This window comes from Gracilinanus agilis, chromosome 5, assembly GCF_016433145.1.
Source record: "Gracilinanus agilis isolate LMUSP501 chromosome 5, AgileGrace, whole genome shotgun sequence".
In the NCBI taxonomy this organism is placed as follows: domain Eukaryota; kingdom Metazoa; phylum Chordata; class Mammalia; order Didelphimorphia; family Didelphidae; genus Gracilinanus; species Gracilinanus agilis.
In genome coordinates, this window is record NC_058134.1 from 40,809,589 (window position 1) to 40,821,765 (window position 12,177).

Genomic DNA, 12,177 nt, shown 5'->3' on the forward strand with positions numbered 1-12,177 from the left:
CTTTTCTCTCTCCTTTCTCTTTCTTTTTTCTTTCTTTTTTCTTTCTTTCTTTCCTTCTTTCCTTCCTCCCTCCTTCCCTTCCCTTCCTTCCTTCCTTCCTTCCTTCCTCCTTGCCTTAGGATTTATCCTTAAATGACTTCATGATGTGAGCCATTGTTAACATTATTATTATTATGATTACTATTATCTACTACAAAGATAATGAAAATGCTTGCCTTAGTCTATAAGGTATAGAATACATTTAGCTTAGCACATAAAACATTTGTGATCTTGGTCAATAATGGAGCAAGGACCCTCCATTTCCTCATTCGTCAGATGAGGACTAGATGCTTGACAATAATTTTAATTAGTAATTAATCTGGTAGCCTAATGAACTGCATATTTATTCTTTAAAAAATACTACTGATGAGGCATCGGAGTTCCTTCCTCAGATTCATAAAAAGGGGGCAGAACTGAGTATTTAGCCTTCAAGTTCCTAATCTCATATTTCATATTTAACAACTAGCCTACACTGGACTTCTCAATGTTTTAGGATGATCTGCTGCTTCCATTTAATCTTTCCCCCTCATGCAGTAGGTGTGCCTAAGAACTCACATTCAACTCTGGATGAGAGGCAATCTACATTCTGATCTTGATTTCTCAGGGGAAAAAATCTATTTACTTTGTGAGCTTTTTAGCAATGTGATGATGGTACTTCAAATTGGCAGGTCTTCACATCCACTCTGGGTAGCTCAAAATGACCAAATCAGAGGATCTCAGAGGTGGAAGGCACCTGAGAAGCCAGATGACAACTGACCAAGAATCTCTTCTATAACATTTAAAGGCAGTATGGTGTAGTGGTTAAGGTGCTGGCTTGTGGGATCAGGAAAATTCATATCCTGCCTCTGAGGCAAACTAATGGTTTGGCTCTGACAATTCACCAAGCCTGTTTCCTTATCTTCAAGATAAGGCAATTGGACTATATAATCTTTTTAGGTTTCTTTCAGCTCCTAATCTAAAATTCCCAATAAAGGGTCACCTGGTCCTTTTCGCAAAAATCTGTAATAAGGGCAAACCCGCTTCTTCCCAAAGCAGTACTCTGATATTGGGCAGCTCAGTTAGGAGCTTTTCCCTTACAGCAAACCTGTCTTTGCAGCTTCCAGCTGAGGGGCTAAGTAGAACAATTTTAACCCTAACCCCCCACTTTCCTTCCACTCCTTTCCATACATGACAGCCCTTCAGATTCTTGATGTCAACTCCTGGCCCACCAGCATTCCCAGAGCTCCCTAGATGGTGTCAGAGGTTCAAACATAACTACAAAATGGAGAGTGACAGATTTCTTCTTTTTTGCCCTTTGATCAGAGAGGCCAGCCAGCAGGGGAACCAGAAGAAGTTCATTTTCTAAATTTCAATTAAGGCAAAGTCAAAATCCAGCTTCCACATAAGCCATTTAGCAATGATAGTTTCGTTTTGACTTCATGCCCCACTTCCCCAAGCAAAAGTAAATAACACATACCAGTAAGTAAAGAGCCCCCATGTTGTGACTATATCAGATGTCCACAGTGTGGGGGCTGAACAGTTATTTATTTAGTCAGTAGTGAGGCTGTCCCTGTATCTTTGCAGGGATTCCATGCATCCATTTCTACATAACAGCAGCCAAAACAGGCATGCATAGGAGCATTGAAAAGGGTATTTCTATTAGGTGGACTGGAGAGTTCTTGGAGATTATCTATAGATTAGTCTTTTTGGAATTAAAAAGCCCTGAGTATTAGGAATAGGCATTTAATTGAGATAAGTAACATTTTTATTTGAAATACTTTCTTAGAATGATAATAACAATAGTATGGGATCATATAATAATAATAATAGCTAGCATTTTACTTTAAGGTTTGCAAAGCTTTCTGTATATTTTTAACCCCTTTTCTCCTCACAACAACTCTAGGAGGTCGGTGCTGTTATTATCCCTAATTTAGGGAATTGACACAAGTTAGGAAACTGACACACACAAAAAACCAAAAACCAGTCATATAGCTCAGATGTGTCTGTGGCAGGATTTGAACTCAGATCTTCCAGACTTCAAAATCCTTTTCTCTATTCACCTTGCCACTTAAATACATCAGTACAGCATGTAGCCGTTTCTTATGTATATTGAGTTTTAAATTTAAAATTTTTTCACAGAGGACCTTTGAGAATATCTAGTCTTACTATTCTTTCTCCACACCCATTTTACAGATGGGAAAACAAGTCAGAGAGAAAAATGGATGAATGGTCTCAGGATGCAAACTAGGAATGTGTTGCAAAGATGAGATTGGAGCTCAGGGGATAGGCAGAAAACTCACAATAAAGTGCTAAGCAAGAGACAGACTATATTCTCTTACCCCTTATCTAGCTGCTGGCTGTTGGATTAATGCTCTCCTTCCTTGCAGTAGAGATAGTATGGGTTGGGTAGCAAGAGAATTAATTTAGTTCTGGTTTCTTCCTACAACCAATTTATTGGGTACTTTTGGGAAGCTTTGAGAAGTGTCAGTCTTTCAGAACCTTCGTCTCCTCCTCAGGAGATGAGGTGATGATGACCTGCTCTGTGGGTTGTTGTCATGATAAAATAGGTAACAGACATAGTGACATGGAGTGTGAAGCAGAAAACATGGGTTTGACTTTAGGCAAATGATTTAACCCCTTTGCTGAGTTTCTTCACCTGTAAAATGAAGTCCTGTGAACCTTGCAGGCTCTTTTTCTGGTCCTCTTAAGATCTAGAGATCCACATTTTTAAAGTTTCCTAATGAGGAAGCAGAACCAGGACAAAATGAAGCAACCTGCCCCAGGTCACACAGGTGGTCCACCTAGCAGGATTAGGATTCAAACCCGGCTCCTGAGGGTGGCTCCTGCCATCTTTCACAATGCCTTTTGTAAGGACTCCTTGTAGATGAGGCGCTTGGCATCGAATGGGCATTGGGAAACCATTAGTGTCTCTGGGTTGAAAAGTCTTAAACACGGGTAAGAAATAACTGTTCCAACGTCATCATTTGCCCTGCATAAGCTCAAGAGGTTGAGCTTTTCACAGTATGGTTTCCCAGGTCCAATCCCATCCCCTGCCCCTGTCTGTTGTTGACTGTAGAGAAACCAGAGAGAACCCTGGGCTTGGAAAAAGGAAGACCAGGGTTCAAGCCTCACCTCTGACACCTCTTAGCTATGTTGCCATGGGCATGGGATTTAATAAGCTTCTGGCAACTCTCAAAGACTAAGTTATAGGAAGTTTTTGATGTCCATGGCTGGGAAGACTCAGCTGAAGTCCTGAATCCTTGTTCTATTGATGTTTAGTTCTGTAACTGCTTCCTGTACAGAACTTTTGGCTCTCCCTCAAAAGGAGGATTATGTGAAGAAGACTGGACAAAACCACTCAGAAGGACTAGGGTCAACATTTAACATTCACGAGTTGCAGAGTAAATTCTGAAGGAATTAAAAAAAACCCAGAAATTCCCCAAACACGCAGCTCTTACCTGTTTCCCTTCCATCGCGCCTCTCATCTCCTTGAACGTCGAGGTAAATTCTCCAATGAAGTCATGCTTGCCATTGGAGTCCCAGTCCCAGACGATGCACTGTAAGAGGAGGGAATGAGTGTCCTTTAGAAGGCAGCGTCTAGGAGGAGAAGGTCGTGTTGACTTTGTGAAAGGCCAGATGCTCAGAGGGAAAGGGAAGAAAGAAGAATAAACAAATGGATCTGGGTCTGGGAGGAGAGAGCAGCAGTGAAAGTCAACATGGCAGGGTAGGATTATGAGAGGTAAAAACCCTCAGCTTGACAGTCTCCAGGCTTCAGAGTCAACAGTAATTCAGAGGCTTGTAGGTCCAGAGCCATCCCTTACCCCTTTACAGAGAGAAAACTGGGCCCCAGAAAGGTAAAGAAAATTGTTCAAGGCCATTTCTGGGATCTGAACCTATGACTCCAGAGCAAATGTTCTTTCCAATCTAACTTTTTTGCTTTTATTGAAGGCAGAAGGTAACACCTAAAAGAAGCGATCAGTGATCTCTAGGACACTTAATATTCTCATATGAGAAAAGGGAACATAATTCTGCTGATTTGTATGCTACATATAGATAATGGAGATATTCATCACCAGAAGACCAAATACAGGTGATTAATAACTAAGGTAAAAAGATCAGAGCTTTGCCTGAGGTTACCAAACCAGTGGTTGGTGCCAATAGCCCTTCAAATTCTTCAGCAGCATAGAAAACAATAGAATTTATTACCAAGTCAGCAGAAGTTAACTTAAAATAGCAGCAAACTTGTGCTGTTGCCTTGAGGTTGCTTTTTCCCCTTCATGCGATGACCCGTCCTCTTCTCCACTCTGGGCATGGTTTTAGCAATCACCCTGGGTGTCTACATTCCTAGTTATGGCTCCGATGGTATCTCAGCCAATGGGTAAAAATATAAAATGACCTCTGATCTTGTGTTCCTTTCATTTTCTCCTCAATGGAAGCAAAAAGGGTCATAAAGTTTGAAGAATTACCATTTTTTGAAACCATTTACAAATATTGATTAAACTATTGACACTCTTAAAATTTGAACTTTGTCCCATGACGGTTGGGAGCCGTTGACCCATCATTGGAGAAAGTGAACCCCTTAAGAAGGTCTCTTCTTAAGGAAGAGGTAAAGACTTAGGAGGCTTGGAGTGTGCATCCACAGTGATGAATTCATACATCTATCTAGATAAGTAAGCAAGCATTTAGCCCATGCTCATGGAGCAAGACCCAGGATGGCCCATCTGGAAAGATGTTCAAAGGCTCTCTCCTGCCAACAGTCCTGTTCATAGCAGTGGTGTCGGTATCATTCTGGCCCCCCCAAGCCAAAGTTTGCAAGGTGTGCTCTATCCAACCCACGATATCCTAAAATGCCCTTGCCTCATGCCCTGATGAGGGAAAGGCACTTTTGGAAGTCTTCAGAGAATTCTTAGGCAATAGACCAGCCAGTGGTTTGCAAGTAGTAGAAATACCTTAATTGACTTTCAGAGCAGGAAGCAATTTAAATGGAATCTAAGTAAGGTTGAGTTTTTTCTAGGATTCATAGTCTTCAGGGTCAGCCTGATTCTTTGCAAGTATACCAGGCCCATTATTGTCATTAAGAACTATTCCAGCCTTGAAGAGTGGGTCCATGAATTTAGTCATAGATTAGCCTAAAAGGGAGAAATCTAACTTTAATTGCTAGGGAATTGTAGGAATTCCACCCCCCTCCTCCTTTGGCTCAAAGAGTTGGATGTGACTGAAATGGCTGAACAACAAATGTGCTGTAATCAGTATCGGGAGCCAGCTTCCATCGATACAGATTAGGAACTCATCTCTAATTTATTTATTTATTTTTGTGGGTTCCAGTGAATATTCTAGGTCCACTTTTTAATTAAAAAAGAAATAAACATCCCACCACCAACACCACTTGTGGCCCACTACCCTTTCCTCCAGATCTACCCTTTACTCTTGTATATTCTAATCTCAGTTAAGTGAGCAAAGCTTTCCCAGCCATTGAAAACTTCCTCTGTAGCAAGGCAAAGGGGACCTACAGGGTCAATATGTCCAGGCCCAGTGGAGGCTGGGGGAAGGTCTTAGAAGCCCTAGAGGCTAGGGGGAGCCACTGTCCCTTCAAGGGGATCTTCAGAGAGCCCCACTCAGGACAACCCAACCACAGGTCCAATGATTCTAGACAGACCAAGTTAAATTATTACAGTGGAGGAGGGAAGGACCCCAAGCCATAACTGGGCATTTACCCAATGGCCTGTTTGTAGGTAACCTGAACTTCTCCATCAAGGGGATGAGGCTAACAAGCCCAGGAAACCTTGGACAGTAACCTGGCATCCTAGGGGTTTGCCTACTTACTAAAGATAGTCTAACTCTGTTTAATGCTTTGCCTAGCCTCCTTCACTCATGAGACTAAGTATAAAGCCCTTCTTGGTTAGCTGAGGCTGGCTTTCTAATTTGACTGCCTTGAGGAATCCCAGCAATTGGTCAGCGCTTTGCCTGAACTCACAGAATTCAACAGTCATCTCCCTGGGCTAATTATTTCCCCTTGCTTAGTTCTTTAGTACTGAGTTGTACTCTATAGAATAATGTACAATAACAGGGAATTTTTTGTTTCCTGGCCCTGTGTACTTCGTTACTTTTTTATTTTTATTTTTTTCTCTGCTAAAATACTTTATTTTTTTTTTAAATTTTTTCCCCTTCACCTCCTCAACCCACCCCCACCCCCGCATAGCTAACTCGAATTTCCACTGGTTTTAACATGTGTCATCAATCAAGACTTATTTACATATTATTGATAGTTGCATTGGTGTGGTCCTTTCGGGTCTACATCCCCAATCATGTCCTCATCAACCCATGTGTTCAAGCAGTTGATTTTCTTATATGTTTCCTCTCCTGCAGTTCTTCCTCTGAATGTGGGTAGCATCTTTACCATAAATCCCTCAGAGTTGTCCTGTGTCATTGCATTGCTGCTGGTACAGAAGTCCATTACATTCGATTTTACCACAGTATATCAGTCTCTGTGTACAATGTTCTTCTGGCTCTGCTCCTTTCACTCTGCATCAGTTCCTGGAGGTCTCTCCAGTTCACATGGAATTCCTCCAGTTTATTATTCCTTTGAGCACAATAGTATTCCATCACCAGCATATACCATAATTTGTTCAGCCATTCCCCAATTGAAGGACATACCCTCCTTTTCCAGTTTTTTGCCACCACAAAAAGCACAGCTATAAATATTTTCGTACAAGTCTGTTTATCTATGATCTCTTTGGGGTACAAACCCAACAATGCTATGAATGGATCAAAGGGTAGGCATTCTTTTATAGCCCTTTGAGCATGGTTCCAAATTGCCAGCCAGAATGGCTGGATCAGTTCACAGCTCCACCAGCAATGCATTAATGTCCCAATTTTGCCACATCCCCTCCAACATTCATTACTCTCCCCTTCTTTCATTTTAGCCAATCTGCTAGGTGTGAGGTGATACCTCAGGGTTGTTTTGATTTGCATTTCTCTAATTATTAGAGATTTAGAACACTTTCTCATGTGCTTATTGATACTTTTGATTTCTTTATCATCTCTAATTTAGAGAGCTGCCTGGGGGCTTCAAGACATTAATCAACTTGCCCATGGCCACACAGCTAGTGTGTGTCAGGGGCCAGATCTTGAATCTGGATCTTCCTGGATCTAAAATCCATTATATTGTGGATCTATAAGTAAGAAATTGTCCCTGCTTTCATGAAACTTAGAATCAAGTATGGAGGCTAAAAGATAACTATAAAGAATATAACATACACATATACAATAAAGAAAATAATAAAGTGAAAAGTATTATGCAAAATCTAAAAGGACAAGAAAAGATCTTTTTAGCAGTGTTGAATTTCTTTTGCATATGTATTCTTTATATATTGATTATATTTTCAGTGCATATTTCTTCTGTATATATTTTGAATATGTATGTGCAATCTCCCATTAGAATGGAAATTCTTGGAAGGCAATGACATTCACTTGAAATCTCCAATTAGCACTTAGACTTAGCACAGTCCTGGGCACATAGCAGATACTTAAATGTTTGCTGATTGGTTGATTGATTGAAAGGAAGAGGAGGTAGGGAAAGAGGAATAGAGAGGTGGATCATGAATAAATCTGAGGAACAGGACAAGCTTGTAGACAGCATAGTTTTTTTTTTTGTTTTGTTTTTTTGTTTTTTAAACCCTTACCTTCTGTTGTGGAGTCAATACTGTGTATTGGCTCCAAGGCAGAAGAGTGGTAAGGGTAGGCAATGGGGGTCAAGTGACTTGCCCAGGGTCACACAGCTGGGAAGTGACTGAGGCCAGATTTGAACCCAGGACCTCCCGTCTCTAGGCCTGGTTCTCAATCCTCTGAGCTACCCAGCTGCCCCCTAGACAGTATAGTTTTAAGGGAAGAGAATAGACCAAGGTAATAACTTAAGTCAGGTTACAATTCCAGTTCTGCACTAATTCATTATATTAGTAGGCAAGTAGATAACACAATGGATAGAGCACTGGACCTGGAGTCAGAAAGATCAAAGCTCAAATCCAACCTCAGACATTCACTAGCTGAGGGACCCTGGGCAAATCACTGAAGCTGTCTGCCTATGTTTCATCCTCTGTAAAATGGGCACAATAATAGTTCCGGGATTGCATTAGACTAGGTAATCTTTAAGGCAACACATATCCCTAATTTTCAATTATCCAATGAAATCCCATCATGGCCAACAGAAAATCTAGAATGAAATCCTTTACAGTTTTAAGCAACCTATTGGAAAGAGAAAATAACTGAACTCAATCAAGATTTAAGACCTAAAGTTAAAATGTACCCAGCACTCCTCAGCAGAGGTCTTTTTAAGCCAGACCTATAATTTCATTAGTGTTGACTGTTCTCGATGAGTCAAATATATTTACCAATAGAGATCAGCTCCTATATTTCAATTTACAATCTTAGAGAGTTCTCTGGACCACTGAGAAGATAAATGGCTTGTCTAGGGTCACACATCCAGTATGTGTCAGAAACAGGACTTGAACTTAGGTCTTCCTGACTCCCAGATCAGCTCTCCATCCACTATACCCCAAGCAGAGGTCCTTGTTATTGTTGAATTATTCCAATCATGTCAGACTCTCTGATCCCATTTGGGGTTTCCTTAGCAAAGATAGTGGAGTGGTTTAAAAATTTCCTTTTTCCAGCTCATTTTACAGATAAGGAAACTGAGGTAAACAGTATTAAGTGACTTGCCCAGGGTCACACAGCTAGTAAGTGCCTGAAGCTAGATTTTAATTCAGGAAGAGGAGTCTTCCTGGATTGGGTTCCAGCCAGCTATCCCTAAACAGAGGTCATCTGTCAACAAAAACAAGTTTCTTCACTCTGGATAATTGGGTCAGTGAGCCTCATTCTTCACCGTGGACACTGGTGTTAACTGATGACTCTAGATAAACTGAGCGAGTAACCAGATATAGATTGTCTTACAAGAGTTCAATTCTATTTATTACCAGTTTCTTCGATGCCTCCTCAGCGTCTACTCATCTTCCCATCTCCCCACATCTCAGAGGGATTTCTTGTGCTTTTTTTTTTAATGGAAAAGATGTTTAGTTCTTGGGGAAGTGAATGAGAAAAATGAAGAGAAGCCAACTGTGCTCCGGGCAGCCCTGGCACTCCCCCACCCCGACTCCCCCAAACCACTGCAGCCCCTTCCTTGGCATTTCTCCCAAATAAGATGCATCTATAGCTGGGAAAGATAACAAGCATAAGCAAGTCCACTGATCCCTCTGCCAAGAGCATTCCCAATCTCTGCTCCTCCCTCCCACTCTCACTACCTAAACCCCAGGCAGCCTTCCTTTATGAATTATAATCAAGAGGTAATACGTTTCATCTGACCCTACTTTGCCTGAACATGCAATTCTCTTTTTTCCTATTCACAATATAATCTTCATCCTCTGATCATATATATCTATATCTATATCTATATCTATATCTATATCTATATCTATATCTATATCTATATCTATATCTATATCTATAGGCTCACTTTGGAATGCTTTAATTATTTCATTTTTTCTCTTGCTCCCATTTTTTTTAGCAGCTAGAAGCTGAAAAAAAAGGGGGATATCTATTGATTGGGGCAGCTAGGTTTTGTCCTGGGTAGAGTAGTGAACTGAGAATCAGAAAGACTCATCTTCCTGATTTCAAATCCAGCCCCAGACACTTGCTAGTTGTGTGGCCCTGGGCATGTTATTTAATGCTGTTTGCCTCAGTTTCCCCACCTGTAAAATGAACTGGAGAAGGAAATGGCAAACCACTCCAGTATCTTTGCCAAGAAAACTCCAAATGGGGTCATGAAGGGACAAAAGCAACTGGTTTACTTTAGTTTTCCCATTTGTAAAATGAGCTTGAGAAGGAAATAGCAAACCATTCCAGTATCTTTGCTATGAAAATCCCTGATGGGTTCATGAAGAGTTAGAAATGACTGAAATGACTAAATATACAACAACTGAAAAGAACCACCATAATAAACTTCTAATTAATCACTGCATCTAATATCTCCAATCCATCTTCCACGTAGCTAACAAACTGATATTTCTAAAGCCCAGGTCTGGTCATTTTTCTTACCTTCTCAAGAAGTTCTAATGGCTACCTGTTTACTTTATAATAAAATATAGCCTCCTCTGGTATAATAAAAATGATTCCACATAATAATACTAATAAATAATATTATATATAATAATATAAAATAAAATAAGAAGAATGACCATTAATTTTGATTTTACTATGTGCTCTATAATTATTGTCTCATTTGATCCTCACACCAACCCTGGGATGAAGATGCTGCTATCATTTCCATTTTATGGATGAGCAGTCTGAGACAAATAGAGGTTAAGGACTTATCCAGGGTCACACAGCTAGTTAAGTATCTGAGCCTGAATTCAGGTCTTTGTGACTCCAGACCTGCAGCTCTGTCCACTGTACCACTTAACTGTTACTAGGCTGTCATGCTATGGTTGCACTATGACATGACCCAAACTGGACACATATGCCAAGCTCTCCCTTCTTTATCTATACCTGTTAGAACCCCTAGTTCTTTTCAAGGACCACAACCCCTTCATGAGCTCTTTCCTGATTCCCCCAGTGAATCACTAGACCTTGAACTACTTAATAAATTCAATTTACTTATCTATAAACATGTTGTAACCTCTCAGCAAATTATAAACTCCTTAAGATGAGGGCTCTCTCATTTTTGTGTCTGTCTCTAGCACAGAAAGAGGCAAACAGTAGGTACTTGATAAATGCTTGTTTTTTATTTCCTTTAAGACTTTATTCAAATGTACCTTCTTCTCTAAGTTTTCTCTGGTCACCCTAGCTGTTCTAGGGACCTTATATTTATTTTTTGCTAGTCTTCCCCACTAATATTTCTTTCTACCTACTCTTTATATCTCTTTTATGGACCTGGTAACCTACATATAATTTCCCCTGATAGAATCTAAGCTCCTTGAGGGCAAGGATTTTTGCTTCTCTTTGAACCCTCAGCACTTAAGCACAATGCCTGACATGTTTTTGTTGTTGTTCAGTCATGTCCAACTCTTCATGAACCCATTTGAGATTTTCTTGGCAAAGATACTGGAATAGTTTGCCATTTCCATCTCCAACTCATTTTACAGATGAGGAAACTGAGGCAAACAGGGTTAAATGACTTACCTTAGCTAGTAAGTATCTGAACACTTAACCCAAGACCTGGCAGGTCAATCAACAATTCAGTTCAAGGCGTGATTGATGAAGATCACATTGAATGCTTCTAAGAAGGGAGACAGAACTCTGGCTGGTGTGAATTCTGGCCGATGATTTCTGTAGAGAAGCTCAGCTCTTTGGGTGAGTTTTGAGTCTTAAACAGCCTGGAATTTCTCAGCATATCAGATACAGAATTTCGTGTTGACCTTTCTTGGTGCAGATCCCAAAGGAAGGAGAACTTTGGGCCGCAAACAAACAAAACAGCAGCCTCTGACTCTGCATGGAGACGCTGGTTGACAGCTCTGCAGGCGCTGGTGTAGAAAGGCACCTGGGAGTCTGGGAAATTGCTCATTTTTCACTTGGAAAGCATGAGTCCAAGACAGGCTCACAGTTTGAATCAATAAGCCAGAAAGGGAGGTAGATATAAGCTTTGAAAACCTGACCACTGTGGGGAAAGGGGCTTTTTGGACCATCTACAACCTCACTGGAGGTTGACAACATGGTGGAGGGACAGAGGGCTGGGCTTGGATAGGGAAACCCTGAGTTCAAGACTGTTCTGACATTTACTGTGTGACTGTAGGCAAGACACTGAAACCTCCCCACGTCCCCCATCACTCCGGTGCCAACTTCCTTATCTCTAAGATGGAGATAACATTTATGTGACCTACCATAGGTTATAAGATTTATTTTTAAAAAAATCTAATGGATTGTTTAATAATCAATCTAAAACAGAGATTTCTAAATCATGAGATATTTTCATGATTGCAGTAGAGGTAAAAATCTCCCCAAAAGGGACAGCTAGGTGGCTCAGTGGATAGAGAACCAAGCATAGAGATGGGAGGTCCTGGATTCAAATCTGACCTCAGATTATAGCCTAGCTGTGTGGCCCTGGGAAAGTCACAACCCCAGTTGCCTAGCCCTTACCACTCTTCTGCCCTTGGAACCAATACTTAGCATTGA

The 12,177-nt window shown here is 40.7% G+C and overlaps 1 protein-coding gene across 1 annotated transcript in view; it reads right to left on the bottom strand.

Annotated features, from left to right (window-relative positions):
- Nucleotides 1–12,177, bottom strand: part of CPNE4 (copine 4) — a 350,799-nt gene that overhangs the window by 53,906 nt on the left and 284,716 nt on the right. Inside the window, exon 7 of the mRNA XM_044678896.1 lies at nt 3,477–3,575. Coding sequence (XP_044534831.1) covers nt 3,477–3,575 — 99 coding nt within the window. The remainder of the gene's footprint in view (nt 1–3,476; nt 3,576–12,177) is intronic.